Source organism: Solea solea, chromosome 11 (genome assembly GCF_958295425.1).
Source record: "Solea solea chromosome 11, fSolSol10.1, whole genome shotgun sequence".
Classification (NCBI taxonomy): Eukaryota; Metazoa; Chordata; class Actinopteri; order Pleuronectiformes; family Soleidae; genus Solea; species Solea solea.
In genome coordinates this window covers 21,683,612-21,705,787 of record NC_081144.1, presented here as the reverse complement: position 1 = coordinate 21,705,787, position 22,176 = coordinate 21,683,612, and the positions used below count along the sequence as shown (strand labels likewise).

At 40.9% G+C, this 22,176-nt stretch overlaps 1 protein-coding gene across 17 annotated transcripts in view; it reads right to left on the bottom strand.

Moving 5' to 3' along the window:
- LOC131469025 (membrane-associated guanylate kinase, WW and PDZ domain-containing protein 1-like) overlaps positions 1-22,176 on the bottom strand; it is a 114,507-nt gene that overhangs the window by 75,618 nt on the left and 16,713 nt on the right. For all 17 annotated transcript variants that reach the window (XM_058643844.1, XM_058643846.1, XM_058643828.1 and 14 more), the window contains exon 2: positions 6,710-6,826. In XM_058643844.1, coding sequence (XP_058499827.1) covers positions 6,710-6,826 — 117 coding nt within the window. The remainder of the gene's footprint in view (positions 1-6,709; positions 6,827-22,176) is intronic.

The following is a 22,176-nucleotide window of genomic DNA, read 5'->3' as shown; positions in this document are numbered from 1 at the left end:
CGGATCATGTACCGTAAGACGCCTTTGGCATGGGCCTGGAGGAGATTGTCAATAACAAAGACAACGTCAGAGACCACAGAGCCTCCAGTGCCAGAGTCCACCCACAGTGCCAGTCACAGTGACGATGAAGCAGGAAGGAAGATGTGCTCCTCTTTTAGAGCCTGTACGCGGACTGTGCTGCATTTTAATGAGAGCAGATGATGTTACCGTTTGTTTATCTACAAAATGTGCTAAATATGGCCATTAGTACGACACCACATACATGTAACACAACACACTGCACCTGTCTTTGCACACCATTACTATTCAACAACACATATTTGCCCTGCTTCCTTCCGTCGCCTCTCCATCCCTCTGCCGTTTCCAGGGACACGGCTCGTGTGTTAACGCAGTAGATATCTGGTCACATTAACAAAATATGAACCTTGCATATGTGAAAGGCAGGCAGGCACACAGAAGCTGGGGGCCCACTCATCCGTTACGAGAATGAATGGCCATCATTAGCATGAGGCTCCCCAGCAGCACCCTGCAATGCAGCGACACACACACACACACACACACACAATGGCGAGTGCCATGCTTCCCCCTGCCACCCCCCCACAGGGGAGCCCTTTTGTTTGAGCAGCATCTGGACCTGACCTCCATGCATTCGAGGCTTGTGACCCCCCCCACCCCACAAACCACCCCCCCCAACAATGATCTCCACACCGCTTCTCTTCCACTATCCTAACCTCCCCATAAAAACCTGCTCTGCCTCCACAGCAACCCCCTCTTCTCCTCCTCCTCCTCCTCCTCCTCATCTTCCTCCACTCCTTTCCTCTGTCCGCTCTTCACACACAGATAACCCCCCACCCCCCACCCCCAACACCAAACCCCACCTCCCTCCTCCCCCCACACCCCTTCGAGCTGAGGAGAGCAGCCATCTCTTGCTTCTTGAAAAGAAGCTCTGTGTACGAGCGGGCCTTACACAAAGCCTGCAGGGTGAATTAGAAAACCAAAGAGGGGAAAAAGCACCACGGCTACTGGCCATCTGTCCCTCTGGGTTGGACGAGCCTGCTCCTGAGTGTGCCTGCCCCTCTATTTCCTTCACATAATTCCCACCCCTACCCCCACCATCCCTGATTCCCTTAGCCTATATACACAGCATCAACCATACACACACACACACACACACACATACCCTCTCTGCCATGCAAACATCACAAGGTTTGGATGGTGGATGGTGTTGAGAGTGGGGGGGGGGGGGGGAGAAAAATAAGGAGGGAAGGAGGAGAAAATAAGGAGCTGCCACTTGCCTGGATGCAGAGCGAGCGCGGAGCCAGCAAATCAAGCCGTAATCCCTGTCTTTGTGTGAGCAGCAAACAGAGAAATTTGTCTCCAACAATGATTTTCCCCGAGATCGGCAGTGGAGTGGAAAACAAGGAAGCAAGGGAGTGAAGGACAGCGAGGAGGGTAGGGGAGGGTGTGTGTGTGTGTGTGTGTGTGTGTGTGTGTGTGTGTGAGCGAGAGAGAGAGAGAGAGAGAGAGAGGGGAAGAGATGGAGGCTGAGAGCAGCAGAGGCAGGGAGACAGTGGGAGCAGCTAGAGTGTGACAGTGAGAGACAGGAAGGCAGCAGCCGCCGCCGAGCCACAGGGACACTGACACTCGGTGAAGGATTTAAAGTGAAGAGAATGACAGAGAAAGAGAGAGAGAGAAGGAGGGAGGGAGGGAGGGAGGGGGAGATCAGGTGGGGGGAGGAGGGAGGATTGGTGGGTTCTGTTCTGTGGCTCAAACGCTGGGATAACACCGATATAACCCTTCATCCACCGCGCGGCAGCTGTAGACGTGAGAGGGGAAAACGAATCCTGCGAGGGAGCGACTTCTCTATCAATTGTGACATTTGCCGTGCATGATAACAATGACCATCTGTGGCAGCAGGGCCTACGAGGGAGAGAGAGAGAGAGAGAGAGAGAGAGAGAGAGAGAGAGAGAGGGAGAGGGAGAGAGGGGAGGAGGGTGGGTGGCCAGGAGGAGGAGGAGGAGGAGGAAGGGGGGGGTGTGCTCTCCCAATAAACACACATTCACACACATGGCCCAAAAGAGAGAGACAGACAGAAAAAAAAAATGCACCCACCTCGGCCAGTGGTGGAGGGAAGGACACCTGTTCGAGTCAAACACAGGGTAGAGAGCAGCACATGTGCTCAGGAGAGGGGGAGGAGACGCACAGACAAAGGAAACAGAGGGCTGAGAAGTGTGGCTTTTATTTGACTGCCTTTGTCATTCCGCCTTGTCATGCCAAGACAATATTTGCATGTGTGTGTGTGTGTGTGAGAGGGAGCGAGACAATAAACAGGAGGTGGCAGTGATAGTAGGTCACCAACACACGGACAGGAAGAAAGAAACAGAGAGAGAGAGAGGAGGGGGGGCTAGTATAAACATTTCTGCTTTGTCTTGAAACCCACGTGGACTCACAAAAAAGTCATTACAACACAGCCCACATTTATATTTTGCACAATCTCTTTAAAAAATACTATTAAAGGCCAAGTGTGTAAGTAAATTAGCAGTATTTTATAAAGTAGCTAAAAGTAATAGTTGGGTAAAAGTACAACTATCTTACCAGAAAATGATGGTAGAAGTCACCTTTTATAACATTACTTGAGTAAAAGTCTTAAAGTAAATGACATTTACTGTAATGTACTTAAGTTTTAGAAGTAAAAGTATTTAAAAAAAAAAAGTAAGGAGTTAGAATTGAGGAACGGTGGCTCAGTGGTAGAGCAAGTCGTTGCTCAACTGGATGGTTGTGTGTTCAATTCCCGGCTCTGCTCCTCTACACTCAAGTCCACGTTTGAACGTGTATGAAAGACGTGTGCATGCAGAGCATGAATGAATGTGTGAGTGAATGGGTGTGAATGGCAAAGCAGCTTTGAGAGGTCATTAAAACTTTACAGACCATTTACCAACTCTCCTCCTTCTGATTTTATTTGATAGTATCGAGTAGCCTCACGAAGAGAGTTAGGGGAAATGTTCACAATTAATGTAGGAAATATAGCAGAGTTAAAGTAAAAGTTGATAGAAATAGAAATAACAAAGTAAAGTACAGACACGTGAATTTTATGCTTAAGTACAGTAACAAAGTATATACTTCTTTACAACACTGATACATGTGACATCTAATGGCGAAACTATTCCAGGCAAATTTAGGGAACTACAGTGGCCTTCACCAGTGGCGTAGCAAGCTTTTTAAAAGTGCGGGGGATGGATGTGGTTCGTGTGTTGGGGGGGGGGGGAGTCTGGTGTATTTAGTGACAGCACTGTTGAAAGCCAGCAGTTGTGAGCTGAATCACAACCCATTCAGCCGTATTTTAGTTTAGGAAGTACTGAACTAATCTTTTTCATCAACTGATTCTAATGATTCAGTACATTGAAAGGAACTGATTTGCTCGTCACTAGTTTGTGTGTTTATGTCACAGCGGTTTCGTGCAGCCGTGCTATGACGACCCCACTCACAAGGTACAAGTTCAAACCGCTATGCAACCAGGTTTTGTAAGTGGTAGAATTCACTTCTAAAACTGATGCTTCTTTGTGGTTTCAGTCAAACTCCAACCTCTTGCCTCCGTCTGTCTGTCTTGACATAAAACACACCCCCCTCCTGTGTGCAGTGCAGGAATGACACGATCTAAACACCACTATACTGAAAAACACACTACAGTTTAGAGTTATTGTATATTTCTACAAACAAACACAATGGACCTTTAAGCCTCAGGGTGAATTTGCTGATGCTGAATGTTTTATTTTTGTCAGGAACTAAACATAGAATTGTTCTAAGTGCATTAGCTGTGTATTCAATCCCTGATGTACAGTATGTGTTAGTCTTCTGTGCCCTACAAAAAAACTCATCTATGACAAGTTTTCCTTGAAAATGCTTCACAAAAGTTTAATTTCTTAAAAGAAAATGAGCATTTACTGTATGTTTGTGACACTGATGACTTTAATAAAGAGAACCAGTCACTGTGTTGCCTCTTCCATCTGCTGTTACTGTAATATTTACTTCTTGCAATAAGTTGAGGAATGTTATGGTTTCCTCCTCTTGTCCACCATTTTCACCATGATTTCTTGATATCATCCCTCATTTATTGAATCTCTTGCTACTCACATTACTTTTTTGTGATATTTCCATCTTTAGAGCCACATATCATTTTTATTTTTATTTCAAAATCAATGACTTAAGGCCCTGGTGTGCTGTCCACGTGCACCCAACACGCTCTTTGCACGCAGTTCCCAAGATACCAAGGCCTTTATGCTGTACTTCAGCATTGACTTGCTCCGGTGTTTCAAGTGGTCTATTCTACATTTTAAGCCCTCACTTTGAATAGTGAGGAAACACTCAACTGATGTTGATCTTGAAATTTCAGGGCTTCAGTCGACCAAGAATTTATTTGGTTGATTACAGCCCTAGTGACTAGTCACTCGTTTGTGTGTGTCGCGCGTAGACCGAAGTCACCGCAGTTTCATGTAGCCGTGCAGTGATGACTCCGCCCACATTGAGTAGGTACTTTTTTTTTGTTTTTTTGGAAACCAACCTAAACTGTGCCGTGCCGAGGAGAGGCGAACCGGGACCACAGTGGAAAAGGACCATTATAAACCATCTCTTGTTTTGCTTTATTACAGTACAGCACTTCTGGTCAACTGTGTTGTTTTAAATGTGTTTGGATTGGATTCTAATTTCTCATGCATGGCCCCAACAACCCCGTTAATACTACTCCTACTAAAATGAATAGTAAGAAAAAGCGGTAACCCCTTTTATCATCACGTAACCTTCTATCTTTAACTAAGTTTTATAGCCTAAGTGTTAATATCTTAGTATATTGTAATTTTCTTTTTTGGTAATGCATGTTTATTACTTATTATCTTTATCTTTACTGTCTTGCTGCTATAACAATGCAAATTTCCCCACTGCGGGACAAATAAAGGACTATCTTATCTTATCTTATCGTAACTTCCCTGACAGCTCTATAATACCATCACTGGGAAAAACATATTTAGCATTTCTACTTTGTTCAACTTTAATGTCATCACAGTCAATCCTTTGCACACGGAGCGCTCCCTTATCATCCTGTGATCTCTGCGAGAGCCCGCCATGTTCGTCATATAATCAGGCAGAGGCAGGAATCTATTTTCAATATATCAGAACATCATAATCCCAGGCAGGGCACCGGGGGAGGCTCAGTGAGGCGGATTTACGGGTCACATGGCTGCGCACAAGAGGAGCACAGACAGCCAGGGACTACGGCAGAGAGAGAGAGAGAGAGAGAGAGAGAGCAAAGAACAAGAGGGGAAAAGAAAATATATTCAAAGTGAAAGCTGCAAGCTGCCATGACTCGGCCCTTACACTCCCAGCTCAAAGGCAAATGAAAGCTGTTAGGAAAAAGTTGAAATTTATAAAACAAATGATACAAAAAAAAATCAGATTTCTGAATTTTGACATGACTTTTCTGGTTTGTTCAAGCCCCAAATGATGTGATTATTTAAGCAAAAGGAGAAAGAGTGAAAATCAATAGTGCCACCATTTTTTATGCATTTGTATGCATTCGAACAACTCCTTGAGGAAATGACTCCAGCAAAGTGGTTTATTTTCTATTGAAATGAAAAACCACAAACATGACACGAGTGTACAGTAGTGAAATGTACTGAGTTTAGAGCCGGACTGTGTCATCCAGCCACAGATCACAGAGCGGTTTGTGACGTAACGCGTCCAGCTGTTGAGTCTGGCGTTGCGCGCAGCGTTTGGCCCGAGCCACGCTGTTTTGTATATTTCACAGCCGTGTGAGACAGCTGCAGAAACAGCGCTGCGGCGCGGTCAAGACACGAGCGGCTTTAATGGGCAGTAAACACAACAGGCACTGGAGAGCGAGTGCTTGTTAAACATGCGTGCTTGTTTGTTTCTCCTTATTTGTCAGGATAATAAATAACGAAAGGATAATGAAGTGGAACAGAATAATTTATGAGTGAGTGAAAGGGAAGGACCAGAGTCATAAGAGATGAAACAAAGGAGGGGGAAAAAAAAAAAGGCCAAATGGAAGTGGGTCATGGTGGTGAAGATAAGGACGTGGAGGGCAAATACAGCACTTTTACCAGATTTTCAGCTATTTAATCGACGAATTATCGCAATGACCAAGCGCCCAATTAGAGCAACCACTGGTACGAATACTCGGTACCATTTTTCATGGTGGCTAATATTATCTACACAATATTCGTGACAACATTTCTTCTTTATTCCCAAAATAATACGTCACAATCTAAAGTTCATAATAAAAGGCATATTTAAGACGCAAGAAGAATCGATGAATCACAAAAATTAACTAGAAATAACTCACTTTACCTTGATATTAATTAGTGCCACATAAAATTGTTGGTGTTTTCAGCTAATTAGAAGTATCTGCTCCAGACGTATATGATAAGTGCTGATCCACAGCGCTGAGTTTAGACGCGTGGCTGTGAGGTGCATTCAGTGACCCTCAGAAATGTCAGTATGACTGCAAGCACACATTGTCTAAACCGATGCTTGCTGCTGCTGCTGGTGGTGCTGCTGCTGCCGCCTTATAGATGCACTTTTAGGTAGTCATTAGGCCATTGGAGAAGTATGGAAATACACTTCTTTGTGCTAACCACTATGCCAACCGTGTGGCCCTTAAACATACATATAACACATAAATCAGTTGGCCTGTACTCACAAGGCACAGCATGGCGATACAGGTTGGCTCGGATGGTCTTCTGCAGCTCATGGTCAGGTGAAGACTTTTGAAACCTCAAGCTCAGGTAGTGCTTCAGGTCCTTGTTGAGCTTTTGACCTGGAAAGAGCAGAAGAGACGGAAAGAGCTGATGTAAACAAAACAAACGTCGACATGGAACACATTGCTTGTGTCTTTGCGGCTTAAGTCCATGTTGACCAAAGTAAGGTCACAGGAAGGGCAACAATATTTCCAAAGACAGTCCAGCCAGAGGGTAGGATGTGCTTTGTGATGTGGAAGTTTACAACGCGAACGAAGAACAACATCGTTTCTACGATACCAAAGAGCCAACGTAGGACATGGGTGTGCACGGGAGAGGAAGGAGTGAGCACAGGAGTCTTCCATTTGTTAATATCTGCAGTCGCACAATTAAATGTCACCAACTCTGGACACTGGACCTTAAAGAAGACATCAGACATCTAGTAAGTACATGAATTGGTTTAATTTTTAATCAAGCATACTTGCATTGTTCTAACTATGTTACTGTCATTTTCCCCAACATGAGCTGCCTTTAGACATGCACTGAACTGCAGAGATTTCGAGAAGATTGAGCTGAGGGGCAGTACATTCTTCTGCCAGCTCCCGACTATAATCTCAGGTTAATGTTGTAGAACGTAGCGGGAGAAACTCTGGGTTAATATGCTGTGAGGAACTGGGTGAGTGACCAGCCTCAACCACTCACATGGAGATTCTCCTGCTGAACACATCCCATCCAGATAATGTCCCACTGGGTTTGTCAAATGTAATGGAAAAACCTCATTGGGAGAACGTGATCTGGGAAATCTCCAGAAATGACCAGGAGTTAATGTCCAAACAAATGGCTGTAGCAAGAAATGTTTGAGGGAGGGAGGGAGGGAGGGAGTGTTATTTAACTGCCTTGATGTGACAGTAGCTGTCAGTGGAGCTTGGCTCTTAGCTGATAAAAGTCACACAAGGCTTCATGTGTTTCATATGTTACAGCCTGGAAAAGGGATATATACATATGACCACTCAGACGATGCTTCTTCTTTGGCAGCTTCGCCGAGAATCAGTTGTATTTTTTAAATATTTACAATGAAGTACAAAAAATACTTAAATACGAATATTACAACAATACAGCAATTATCCTTCCAGACGACAGGTGGACATTTACAAAAACAGTTCCTTAAATATTAAACAAAAAATTATCAAAACAGTAATTTATCTCTTTAGTCTATCTTAATAAAGAGTGTTTGAGCACGCACGCATCACGTGAACCTCTCATCTCTGGCCACTAGATGTCACTTTAGACTGGCAAATTGAACTAAAACATAAACATGAATGTACAGCTTCCAAAACATTCAAAACACAACTAGAATTCAAAACAAAGTTATTTTTTAGTGCTTAAACACATAAACATTCATTGTCATACCTGGAAAAGAGATATATATACATATGACCGCTCAGACGATGCTTCTTCTTCGGCAGCTTGACCGAGAAGGAGGTATCGTGCGGAGCGCTCCCCTTCCGGCTTTAGCAGGCATAAGTAATCAATTACAGATCATTTATCCTGAGGCTAAACTAACAGATCTGACATCTTTTAAAGGTATATCAAAGTGATCTCACAAAGTATTAACCATGTTAAACATTTTAAACATTTCCCACAAGTTTTTAACAGGTCCTTTTACCCTCATGTTTATGAATTTTACATATTATCTCATCGTTATGAATGTTACATATCAATGAACTAACTCTTGATTTAGGATCTATGATCTTTTATGACCTCTGACAAAAATAATCCATCTATCACAATAATATTATAAATAAAACATTATGGTCAACATCATGGTATGCACAAATTAGCTCTTGTCAAAGTGGGTCTCCATATAAAAAAGTTTTAGGAAACACGTGCCAGAGAAGTTCTATTTTGGACAACATTAACTCCATATATGTACACATTTGAATTTATAAATTTGCGACAGACTGGCCATGTGGCACTGATATCCCTGGAGCCACGCTGCGAGCATCGCTAAAAATTCAGCGCCATCTGACTCAATCACAAACTAGAGAGGAATTAAACCACAATATAGATATAGACAACCTGAATTTATTTCAAACGTGCAAAGAAATAAACCGTATCAAGAGTGAGAGTAGAGATGATTAAAAAAAGATGCCACCTGTAGAGTTTGAGGCAGGTTTGGATAACTCATTAAAAGAGACTCTAATTGGGTAGAATCTTCAGGCTTCCTAAGCATCCAGCCAATCGGAGGTCGCGATGCTGCTGGCTCAGTGTGAACAGAGCCCAGGCACTCACAATAGGGCCAGATGGTCAGAGCTCGCTCTCACGCCAGGGTCTCATTTAGGACCATTTAATGATCTCCAAATATATCATCCATGTCTGGGGGAGCTGGCAGCCACCTCTTAGGGGAGGTACCATGGCCTCCTGTCAGCGCCTCTGAGCAGCAGCAGAGGAGTTTCTCCTGGCTCTCTGCTTCAGGGTGACAGGGTCAATGTGCTGCTGTGAATTATTGGGGGGTCGCTCTGAAGGTGGGTCAAGCAGAAAGAGCGTTTTTGCCTCTGCAATATTGTACTAAACCAGTGACATTATAGTGAAGACACAGACCACTTACATGATTTTGAATAGAAATATTGTGCAGACTCTGGGCCTCTGGAACGATATTGAATAAATATCTAATTGTGATTATTTTGACAGGAATTGTGAAATGATTCGTGATATCAGAGGGAATGGTACTTTTTACACCAATTTTTCTTATTTTCATTCGAAAAAAAACATTAAAAATTTAAAACTGTGTGATGTTTGTGCAGATGTGTGTAGATCAAGAGATCTAAAATTATACTTTGACACACATTTAGACTTTTGGCAAAAAATATTGCGCCTCCTGTGATTTGAAAATTGCAGTATTTCGATAAAATTTCAATTCATTGTTGCTAGGATTCTGGTTTGTCTGGGGGAAACAAATCTGCCAACTAGCCTGGTACAAAATATCTCATTTGCAGAGTTCCCATTCTAATACTAAGCTAAGTGAAACACAATGACCACTGTCCTCAGCTTCATACCATATTTACTGTAGAGACATGACAGTGATGTTACATTTCTGCCACACGGCAGAGGCAGGAAGTGCAACTGAGAGACAAGAATCATGGGGAAAAAATGGGCGGATGAATTGGGAGCATCAGTGGAGCGTCTGGGAATCAAAACGTGATCTGTCATCTGCCCTTTGGACCAAAGGTGAGGCCCTTTGGTCATCTGTTTCATATCCATCTCCCCCCCAATCATATGTGTAGTGATAATAATAATAATAATAATAATAATTATTATTATTATCATTATTATCATAATAACAATAATCTAATATTCTTGCTATGGCTGACTATGGTGTGGTGAAATCTCACACTGATTGTCTATTTCGCTGTCTTTTTCCGTTTCTACACACAAACACAGACGTATAGAAAAACCCACCGTGTAATTCAGTGCAAGCAAAGCACAGTCAGGTAATGTTACCTAGCAACCAGCCAGCGCTGACGACCATCAATACAATCCCTGCTAGGAGAGCAGCAGTCAGACTGTAAAAGGAAAGACAGATACACCACTATCTCTCTATTCCTCTCCTTCTCTCTACCTCTCTCTCTCAACCCAACCGGTTGAGGCAGACAACCGAGCCTGGTGTTCACCTCTGCCACTAAGTGTAAATAATATTATTATTATTATCATTGTGTAATCTACGTCAGCTCTACATGAAATCTACCCTGGGATAACTAATAACTGTAATATCTTTTCTTTAAAGCAAACCAAAAACACAAAACACAAAACAAAAATGGGACTGGATCATTAGTGTTTCCATCCCCATGGAGCACTGTCAGGAACAACACCCTCCTGTGGGAGTCTGTACAGTAAGCAGAGGGTGGGCCGCCCGGGCACCCTGCTCCATCAATGAGAAAGTCAACAAATATTCAATATTTATGAGGATTTAAGAATCACAGTGGTGTGATTACAATCACACCACTGTGTGTGTGTGTGTGTGTGTGTGTGTGTGTGCACTTCATAAGGCGATTACTGAGTTTCTCACTGTACGTTTGATCACGAATGCTGTTGATGAAACTCAAATGAGAAAAAAAGACTACAGAATTGTAACTGTAATTCTTAATCCAAACAGACAGCAAATACATGGTTCAATGTAAAGTAAAAAAATCGGGTTATTTTTTAATAATAAAAATAATAGCATTTTCCTCTTTGGTACCTGGGTCTTTTGAAAGTGTTTTTTTTTTTACCAGTAGCATTTAAGGGGAAAAAAATAACTTTTTTAACAACAAAAACAACAAGATGTGGCGAGAAAACACGAGATATCGTCTCTGCTCTGCAACCACAGCACTTTGTTTTAAACAATAAACAGTGACTTGTTTAATCACACAGTCAATTGACTGGAGATCCTTTGGTTGTGTACAATAAGAGCCCAGTTGCAATCCTATTGCATATTGTTTGTTTCCTAATGTGCACATGCAGAGTGTTTGTCTGCTTATAGACAGTATATCTTCTCATCTGGAAAGGACTCATTCTTATTTTACTTTACTTATAATACCACAACTCTTCATGAATCATGTTAATACGTGATACGTAATACTGTCTACAATAATGTTTAACTCCATGCTTTCTGCTTATTGACAGTATATCTTCTCATCTGGAAAGGTCTCATTCTTATTTAACTTTACTTATAATACCACGACTCTTTGAATCATGTTATTACGTGATACGTAATACTGTCTACAAGAACCTTTTACTCCATACTTTTGCAGAGAGAAACCCACGGTTTCACATGCATCAATGTACAAAAATATGAGTAAAAACTAATAAATAAAAGCCCATTTACTATGCTAGGTTAATTGGTATCCGTAAATTGCTATCAATTTGCAGGTATCCGTTGTTTTTCTTGCTGTTTTCTTGCATTGTTTTTCTTACGTTGATGGTTAACAACCAAGTCCACTTGCCTACAGCTAACAACTGAAGACGACTGGGTGACTGAGGACCTTCACAGTCACCCACTCTAGTAGCGTATCACCAGAACATCTAACATGTGCATAGGTGCTAAATAATCACTAAAGCCACATTTACACCGAGTGGAACCGTACAGTTTGGTACAGTACGGTACGGTTCTATTGGCAAAGCCTTGGGTTAGAACAGTACCTTTACTTGGTAGGCGGGGTGTGCTGTCAGAGGTGTAGCTGGTCTGTCTCCACCCTGACCGTATCATTTTACTCAGGGAGGGGTACCAAAGAATGGAATAAAAAATACGTACCGCACTGTACCAAACTGAACCGTTCCACTCGGTGGAACCACGGTTTTAGACAATGTCATTCAAGCAGCAGAGGAACAGGACTCAAAGGTAAACTGCTGATGTCACAGCTGGCTGTTGCCATGTTTATCGTCAAAGACTGAGAGCCTCTAGCCTCTCCACCACACCTCTGCATTCAGGCACCCTCAATATTCAATAAGTGTGTCAATAAATATTGGCATCACTATTACAATTTCAAAGTAATAGCAATAATACACATGCCTATTATTAGCAGGCGCGTGTACATGAATGGTTTATCACCATACTTGTATGTCAGCCGTGTGACAGACTGGCGACCTGTCCAGGACGTTCCCTGCCTCTCCCCTAATGTCATCTGAAACCATTGACTGTATATGAATAATGGACACAGTCTGCGGGTCTGATAAGTGAAGACAGTGTAGGAATGTACGGAAAGCTGAAGAGGCCATAATTTATCTGGAGGTCACACTTCATCCCCGCGAGCAGACACAGTAAGACTGGCAGAGGACGTTCTCTCATCGGCTTTTACAAAATATAGCTCTCCGCTCTGATGTTGTTGCTGTTGTCGCTGCTTTATTATTGAATTGACTTTGTTAATGAACACTCACGGCCATATCCCATGATCCTTTGCACATGCTGACATCCAGTGAGCAGCACAATTTTTGTCTAGACTGGAAGACATGAACCATCAATAAACATACAAAGACATACATACTGATATAATCATATCAGTATGTATACATCATGATACAATAAACATTGCGATACACAATTATTTTGAATAATTGACCATATCCTACACAGAATTTATTACAAAACCTGCTTTATTAACCTTTAACAGCAAGGGCAAATGACGTGTTTAACCATTCTGTTACCAATCCTCTGTGACAGGATTGGTAGCAATCCTTGCGTAATTCTCATTACCGTGACTTCTAGACTGTTCGTGATATCCAGAACATTTAAATATGTCCAGGCTGTACCCCGCTGTCAGCTGAGATTGGCACAGCACCCCCACCACGACCCTCATGCGGAGGATAAAGCGGTAGAAGACGGATGGATGGATGGGTACCGGAAAGCAGAGAAATAGAGCTTTGTGCCCATATACTCATTACGGTAGAACCTCAGGACGTCCGCGGAACAACCAGTCACAGACAAGATTCACCAGGTCATCACATGTTTGTGACGTCAGCTTCTCAGTACCGTATTCCTAAACGGTTCAACAACTGCCAGATATTGAAAGTGAAAGTTATCTTGGGAAAAAGGAGCAGAAGAACTCACTCACTGAGCTTTATTTTTACTATTCTACCGCCTCAAAATCAGAATAAATCCAGGCAGCCTGCTTATCTTGACGGTCGTAAGAGGGTTAAGATCTTAAGATCGTGTCAACTGATTACTGCCACCACCCGCTGGCTTCATTCTGTACTGCACCTTGGGTGATGTTTTTGTCTTGAAACTACCATCACGACATTTGCTGCCCTACACTTAGTGTCTCTCACACCGGGGGATGTTACCGCACAGGTAGACGTTTCCTGGGAGCTGAGATGTTTGTGGAGGTGACTGATGATAAAAGACTACGTGACAGACATTGGTGCTTTTTTTTTTTTATCCCCAGATGAGGCAGAGGGGAGATGTGTGAGGACGTAAGGCCCCTGTCCTCTTACAGATAGAGCGAGAGGGAGATGGGTTTAACCCAAATCAGAGCGGATTATACACATCTCCTCCCTGCCTCCAGTCCGCCTTACATAACCTTAAATCTAGTTATGCATCCCTGTCTCCTTTTGGGGTTGGGGAAAGGGTGGTGGTGGTGTGCACTCTCACACATCTAGGGAGATAGTGAGTAACGCAGTTTCAGATTCTGAGAGCACAAAATATAAGCCGTAAATACACAAAACAAGTGTAAAGATTTGCTTAAAATTGGCGCTGTTTGAGGTTTGTATCGTTTAATCTCACGTGACATTTAGACGTGAATTAAGAAAAAAAACCCGACATGAAAACATGTCAGAGTGACATATGGTGGTGACTGTTTAAGCATGAGCAGAATACTTCAGCGTCCATGTAACAGCTGTCCTCGGCACACGTCAGTCATGCCTGTGGAGATAAACACGCCAGCTGGTTATCGTTATTATCATTTCAAAACGGGACGTGACGGGAGTTGTGACTTTGATTATCTGAATATACAATCAGACTAATCCAATCAATGTGTTGATTTGCTCTGTCGGATTCGTCTTGTAGAGAATGTAACAGGTTTGAGGAGAAAGGAAATGTCCATGTCAGTGTGTGTGTGTGTGTGTGTGTGTGTTCAGCTGCTGATTGGGATTCATCGCCCGCCCTCTGGCTCAACACTGCCCTCTGTGTCTCACAGCCTCACTGCCAATAAGACTGCTTCATGCCCACCCCCCCCGTTACCGTGGCAACTCAGCACCAGCCAGTAAATGAGATGTGTGTAGTCATTGTGCTCTGCTGCCCCCCAGTGGTAGAATTGCAGTATATGAATGAGAGGATTCTTTAATCTCTTGTGAGATATAAAAATGTTGGAAACTGGCGATGACAAACATCATATTGACAAATATTGTGATTGCGATATGATCCACAATTCAAATCTCATTCATGCAACTTAACAAAATCATTATTTAAAAATCACATTTCATCAAATAACTACAGTGTCTTCTGATTGTAATATTGTAATATCTATATATTTAAATCGAGGATAAAAACACTTCCCTTCATTTGCACTGTATGTCCTTTTAATGATTTTGAAGCAAATCATTATTATATGCTGCAATCTTATATTTAATTTCTCTCTCCTTTTCTATTTTTCTGTACTTTGTTTTTTTCTAAATTGTTTTTACACAATTGTTTTTATTTTTATTTCTAAATTGTTTTTATTCAATTGTTTTTATTTTTATTTCTCCAATTCTTACTGTTAATTGTTTGTTTCACGTAAAGCACACTGAGCTGCCTTTGTGTATGAAATGCGCTGCCTTGCCTTAAAATATATAGGTTCGCTGCAGTGTAGACTGGATAGATGTGTGTTTTTCAATAAAGCCAAGTCTCTGTTATGGGCCAAACATATCATCGGAAAAGCAACCGACAAATACACAAAGAAACAAATAAAACTACATCATGGTTTCTAAAGATTGGCATCAGCCATAGGGAAAGGTGCCAGTGTATATAGGTTTATATAAAATCACGTAATTACAGCTGCTCTCTAAGGGAATGTTACACAGTTATTACTCTGTAGTTGCTAAGGAATTACTGAGGCAACCAAAATATACATTATAAGATAAGAAGAGCACGGTAGCACTCTTGTTTTCCCATGATTTACTGGAGGAGCCACAAAGACACCAAAGGTTTTCATGCAAGCATCTTTAAGGGACATAGTACATAATATAGCAAACTCTACTGTTTGCAGACAGGTTGTCTTGCTACGGTTGTAGAAGGTTCTCATTTAGCATGTGGCTACATGTTATGTTAGCATGTTTGAATGCTATGCCATGTCTAAATCCATTAACTTAATATGCCAAATTCTTGTGGAATTGTTTGCTTAAATAGGAAGATTTTCATTTGGAGTAAATCACACAATTCTCCAAGATTTAAGCTACCATACATGATGTTATTTTTCAATTTATTTACAGTAATAACTTACCATGTAGCATGAAAAACAATTACAAGTGCCTAAAAGGCGAAATTTGAAGAAAAATGGCCAAAGGTATTTAGTTTAAAACAAAATGAAATACTCAAATCAAGAATAATTATGGTGTTGAACCTTACGTTAATGTAAATTTATTAAAAAGTTGCTAAGTTAAGACTGTGTGTCTTCAGTTTTGAGTAGTTTTGACATTGTTTTGGTCTTGGTGTCATTTCTTTTGTTTCCTCATTTGCTTTTAATTTTCTGTTCTTGTTTGGTTGTGATAGAATTAGTGGGTGGATATGTGGTACTTTTCCAACTTTTGTCTTTCGGAAAAAAACCCAATGGCCTGTTTGTTGCAGTGTCTTATCCACATGAAAACGCAACTTTCCCAAAGTGCTGTTTTTCTTTCTTGTGCTTAAGAAGTTTTCCTTAAATAGGAAATCGTTTAAAAAAATGTTTACATCCTCATAAAAAAAACCCGCACTAAACCTTAAATCCTAAACCCGTTTTCCAAAAATGGTATTTTAGGGCTCCCAAAGTGGATGAAAAGTCAAAAAGATACAAAGCTTTTGTGAAATCTCGTTGTGTGTGTGTATGTTTCGCCACATGCTAACCTTAAAATGTGGCTCTCTGGGGGAAACAGATAATGAAACACTGTGCAAACACACTGACCTATAACATAATTGCTGTCAGTGTTTGTCTCGCGTCCTCTGACTCCTCTGTAGATGGAAAACCATTATTTATTCAGTTTGGACTTTGATTCTTGGGGTTTTTATTTGTTTTCAATGTCTTCAGCTGTTCTCATCCCTGTTTTAATTTTAGATGTTGCATCAGATAAAAGAAATAAAATAAAATTACACACTTGACTTTATATATATATATATATATATATATATATATATATATATAACTCATCATATGCTCACTGTTATAAAAAGACTTCCTCCACAAAACAGGGATCATTCTGGGATTCCACTGTTCTCTCTCTGTGATCACATACAGATTAAGAAGGCACCACTCCGTCTGCATCTTTCCCTCTGCTGTGGAGTTACTGTACAATTACACACAGACACATGGGTTCTCCATTGCAGTTACATTTCCACTGAGTCACCTACTAAATCCTTAAATGTCCTATAATGCAGCCGCTGCAGCTCCCGAACCATGTGAAGCTGATAACACCCGGGAGCTCAACACAAACACAAAGAGGAGGCATTTCCTCCTCAGGACAAATAATATTGTATTTCCTCTGACTGACCAATTCCAAATAATGACCGCAGAGTAGGAACTGGAAATGCTGTTTCTTAAACAGTAAATTCCATTGTTCCAGCAGCTTCCTGTGGCTCTCAGGACATCCCGCCAGTCAACACTGCACTCTCCAGTTACACATGAGAGCATTTAACTCTGCATTATCTGGCAATATACGGAGATGCTGTCTGAGAGAGGTGAACGCAGGGAGGGATGGAACAGACAAAACTAATCAACTCCTGCTCTTAGCTACTGATGGGGCTCCTCTGGGCTCCGTTGGTGTGAAAAAGCCGCTGCAGCTATTAGGCAGCCATTACTGTGGTGGTGAGGTCCCTCAAACAGACACATACATTGTATATAGGCCCTGCAATCAGTGTTGTGAGGGTGGAGAGGAAAAAACAACAATCACAGAGTGAGGTCCACCAAAGAGCTTTGGACCAGTTGTTCCAAAAAAAGGAAATGTTCCGTTTCCGTGAGGATAGGATTAGAGCTGAAACAATTAATAGATCAATCGATTATTCATCGATTACTAAATTAATCGACAACTATTTTGTTCATCGAGGATCTGCAAGTAGTTCACTCCCCCAGATCAATGATATTTCAACTGGCTTGATGAACAGAAGTGGTTCAAAGTAGCAGTTGCCAGTTTTCCCTAGTAAGTATTTGAAGGACGTTCATTTGAAGGCTCACAAAATTGCAATAAATCTGAATTGCGATACGGACCGAACCAGCACCCACGCATTGTGGTACAATCAAATCGTGACATATTGTTCCAGTCTTCATTTTCAGTATACAACGTTCTGACCCAGTTCTTCAGTGCTGCGCTGCTGAGTCAGAGTCAGCAGTGCATGATGGGAGGACCGTTTTTTTACAAGACTCACAGACAAAGACTCGCACACTCACATTAAGGCTAGCAGAGGCAGTGTGTGTTCCACCCCAGTGCACTGCATCTGTTCACGGCTAAATATAACCACACAGGAACCGAGGCCTGCAACCGCTCCCTCTGCTCCGCGTAAGAAGCTGAGTGGGCCAAAGGTTGGAGGGCATCATCCCACCAATCTGCCTGCAAACACTTCTTTGTGCAGTTTGTGCTATTTTAATGTGTCCATTGTCTCTTTTTTCCTCACACATGTAAAAACCCAAATGCTTCACGTCAGCTGAATCCTCTCTGTCGCTCACAGGCGACATCAAACCTCCTGTGCCATGTGAACGCTCCATCACTTCGAACCGGTTGCCTCTCTTACATGTCATTGCCTGACTGGGCGTCGCATACAAAGGGCCCCCCACCCCCTCCCCCAAATATCTCTTCTTTCTTCCCTCCATCAACTACAGCAGCAGACTGAAACACGTCACACCACAGGAACAAGTGTGTCATCAGCAGGTGCCTTATATGATGCAACGCAGACATGAAATGATCACGTTAGGCTTTGAATTATAGTTATGCATCTGTGCAGGAGACACATTTACCTTTACTGCCTTTCAATTATTTTTCATATGTATATATATATATATATATATGTATATATATATTTATTAGGGCTGTCAAAATTAACGCGTTAACGCAGGGTGATTAATTTGTGGAATTAACGCGGTAATTTTTTTTAACGCATAACGCAATGACCCGCCCCATATTTCCCACAATTCTACCCACTCTGCACTACTCGTGGCTTATGGCTGAGATCAACACCACGCTCACCGAACGCAGGGGAATAAGTAAGTCTACCTCTGACAACTTGACTAACACAATTGCCAAATGGATTGCAAGAGACTGTCGGCCGTTCCTACAACAATATAAAGAGAAACTGAGAATTTTCTGCCATATTTACGTATGGTAATTAATCGTGATTAATCATGATTAATCCACAGCTACCCTTTGATTAATCTGATTAAAAATTTTAATCTTTTGACAGCCCTAATATTTATGTACAGTATATATACATATATATGTATATATATATATATATATATATATATGCATATATATATATATATACATACATAGATATACAAACATATATATATACACACATACATATACATGCATACATATATCCATACATCTATACACAAATATATGTATACATTCATGTGTGTATATATATATATATATATATATATACATAAATATATATATACATATATATATATTAGTGCTGTTTAGTTAAACGCGTAATTAACGGTGTTAACGCTAACCCATTTTAACGGTGTCAATTTTTTTGGCGCAAAATTAAAAATCTTTTTGGCCTAGCAAACTTTGTAGTTTTTTTCACATGCTGTTGCAACAACTAGTAATGTTAGAAAAACTACAACACCACACCGGATCTAGCTAGACTGGAAACAAAACAACAGGCACGTTGCACACGCTAACGTTACGTTTTGAGTGGATGGCGAGCGCTGTGCGCTTCTCCGTCTCCAAGCGGGCGCTCCGTTTCCAACGCAGCCTGGATCATTTGTCGACACACTCCCCACATCCAAGTAATGATGTATGCAGTGTTACCAACCAAGCTGCCAGACCCCCGAACTGTAGTAAGGAGACCACCGAAGACCGCTAGCTCCTTTAGCTCGGATTAGCTCATTACGGCAACAACACATTAAAGAACGACACTTTATTCACAGCACTGCAGGCTGATACACAGCCTCTGTCAATCAAGGGACATTTAGAATAGATAAAAACGTGCGATTAATTGCGATTAATCGCGATTAAATATTTTAATCGTTTGACAGCACTAATATATATATATATATATATATATATATATATATATATACATATACATATACATATACATATATATACACATATATATACATATATATATATATATATATATATATATACATACATACATAGATATATGGCTCCGACACGCTCAGCCTGCTTTCCAGTTGTGGTTAAAAACAACAGTAAAATAAAATATGGGGGTTAAAGGGAAACTCCCATTTATAGTTTTTGCCAAAACATTTCGTCAATGATGAGGCGGCTGCTCTGTGGATCACTCATTCAAAGCATTTCCAAATGGATCTCGCCCCAGACCTTTGTAGAAATAGAACGTGGCCTTTAATTTTTACATTTCATGCAGACGGCCTGCCAGAGATGATGAATGAGAGCTCCTTGAGCGACAAAACTGTATGTGGATGATGGAAAACATCATAACATCATGTTTGGATGTTTGTTTTTGGTTAAAGTGGCAAGTTCTGACCAAGTGGTGATCATTCCTGAAAAATTTCACTTTGCACACGGAGAATGAATATTATTAATAGTTTAATGACTGAAAAATACCTTCTTAATGGAGTTAAATGGCAAAGGTTAACACATTGCTGGGTGATTTTAATGCCTTGCATGCCTCCTACCCATTGAAACATGATGAGGATGCAAAAAAATTAACATCGAAATGTAATGAATGGAGAGAGTGGAGAAGAAGAAGCCTTTTTTTCCAGTGAGTCACATAAGCACTAATCTGAGGGCTGTAATTTAAGAAGCTTCTCCTTCAGTCGATGTGGCAAACATACAAACAAACCAGCAGTTGATGGAGAGTAGTAGACTATAAATCTAGTGACCTATATACTGTACATCTGAGCTCTCTGCTTATATAAATAAAGATATGGGACACACACTCAAAATAGCTATTTTAACCAATAGAGTATGTAAGATACAGACTCTTTAAAGGGTTATTTAAGGATTTTTGAAGTGGAGTTGTTTGATGTGCAGTGTAGGGCTGCATAGGCAATGATTCAATAATATATATCGCAATATCATTTCCTATAATGTAGGTTCAATATACATTGATTTGATGTTTATATGTCTATTGCAAACACACTTTGATGTTTGATGTGTTGTCTGATTGATTAACCCTTAGAACACAGAGCATTTAGGCTGCTTTTTTCCATTACTATGTTAAAACGTATATACCGAGGCTTTAAGAGTGGGTAATATAGAGTGTCATATATCATTTATTTCAGCACAACCTATAGGCAATCTGACAGAATCATTTTTATGTTCATTTAAAATGAGTACGCACAACCATGAAAAGCATGTGTCTTACATTTAAAGGTGTGAGCTGGTCGATTTTTTTTTTTAATGAAATACCATTGTATATATGAATAGTATGTATCATAATACAAATATGTATATGTGGATGTATGTATATACATATGTATATATTTTTCAGACATTATTTTAGAATTTCTTGTCTGGCTCTCTTCTAAACTCTTTAATTTTCTTAAGGTTTCTTTGCAGGATAGGAAGTTTCTGTCAGAGCTAGAGCACTGGAAAGGATCTGTGTGCAGAGTCGGTGTAGAAGAGCAGCCAATGGGAGCGCCGAGTTATTATTTTGAAATGAATGCAAAACTTGTCTCTGTGAGGAGGAAGCACACTGTGTGTTTTTGAACATGAAAATAAACATCAACATCTTTCAAACTGAAAAGACTTTCCAGAGCAGAGTGATAACATTTACAGGAGGGAACATGCATCTTTCCTGCATCTTAAAATCGTTCAAATCTCAATGCACACAAACAGGGTTTTTAATAGATTGAGAGGGGGAAAAAGGAAAGACAAAAGAGAAGCATCCGTCTGAAACACCTGATTCACTGTGATGGATTTATCCTGATACTGAAGTTCACCCAGAATAATAGACCAAAGTCCATAGAGAAAATCAGCAGGAGCACTTTTCAACCAGTGCTGATGTATCGTCATGATTGCCTGGCAACACATCAAGAGAACAACTGTGTTGTGATGTAGTATAGAAACCTTGATCGCGTATCGCATCATGACTTACGACTCAGACTGGACAGGAAGTGCGGACAGTTTAAAAATAGAAGCAGTAAATACAAATAGTTGTGTGAATCTGACATGATTACATAATAACACAGTGAATGTGCTGAGATCACTAAAAATGAGATGTGGCACTGCTTCCCACCCACTGCATCTCTGTCTCTGTAGCGTTTATCTTTGGCTGCTGTGAGAGCTTTAATGAGGCACTGATTTATTGTGTTCAATGCAGCACAATAATATGTCAAGTCCTCTTCAGCTTCAGCATAATGAGCCCATTGTCACACAAAGCCGGGAATCATATCAGGATAAAATCTCACTCAGATTATGATGCTTTAAAGGTCCAGTATGTAAGAGTACAGATGAGCCCATTGTCAAATTTTTTCGGTCTTGTCTCGGTCTGGGACAAAGTGGACTCGGGATTTTATTTCAAGACCACAACTGTGGGGATATTAATAAATTGCCTGTGCATTTTTGGATT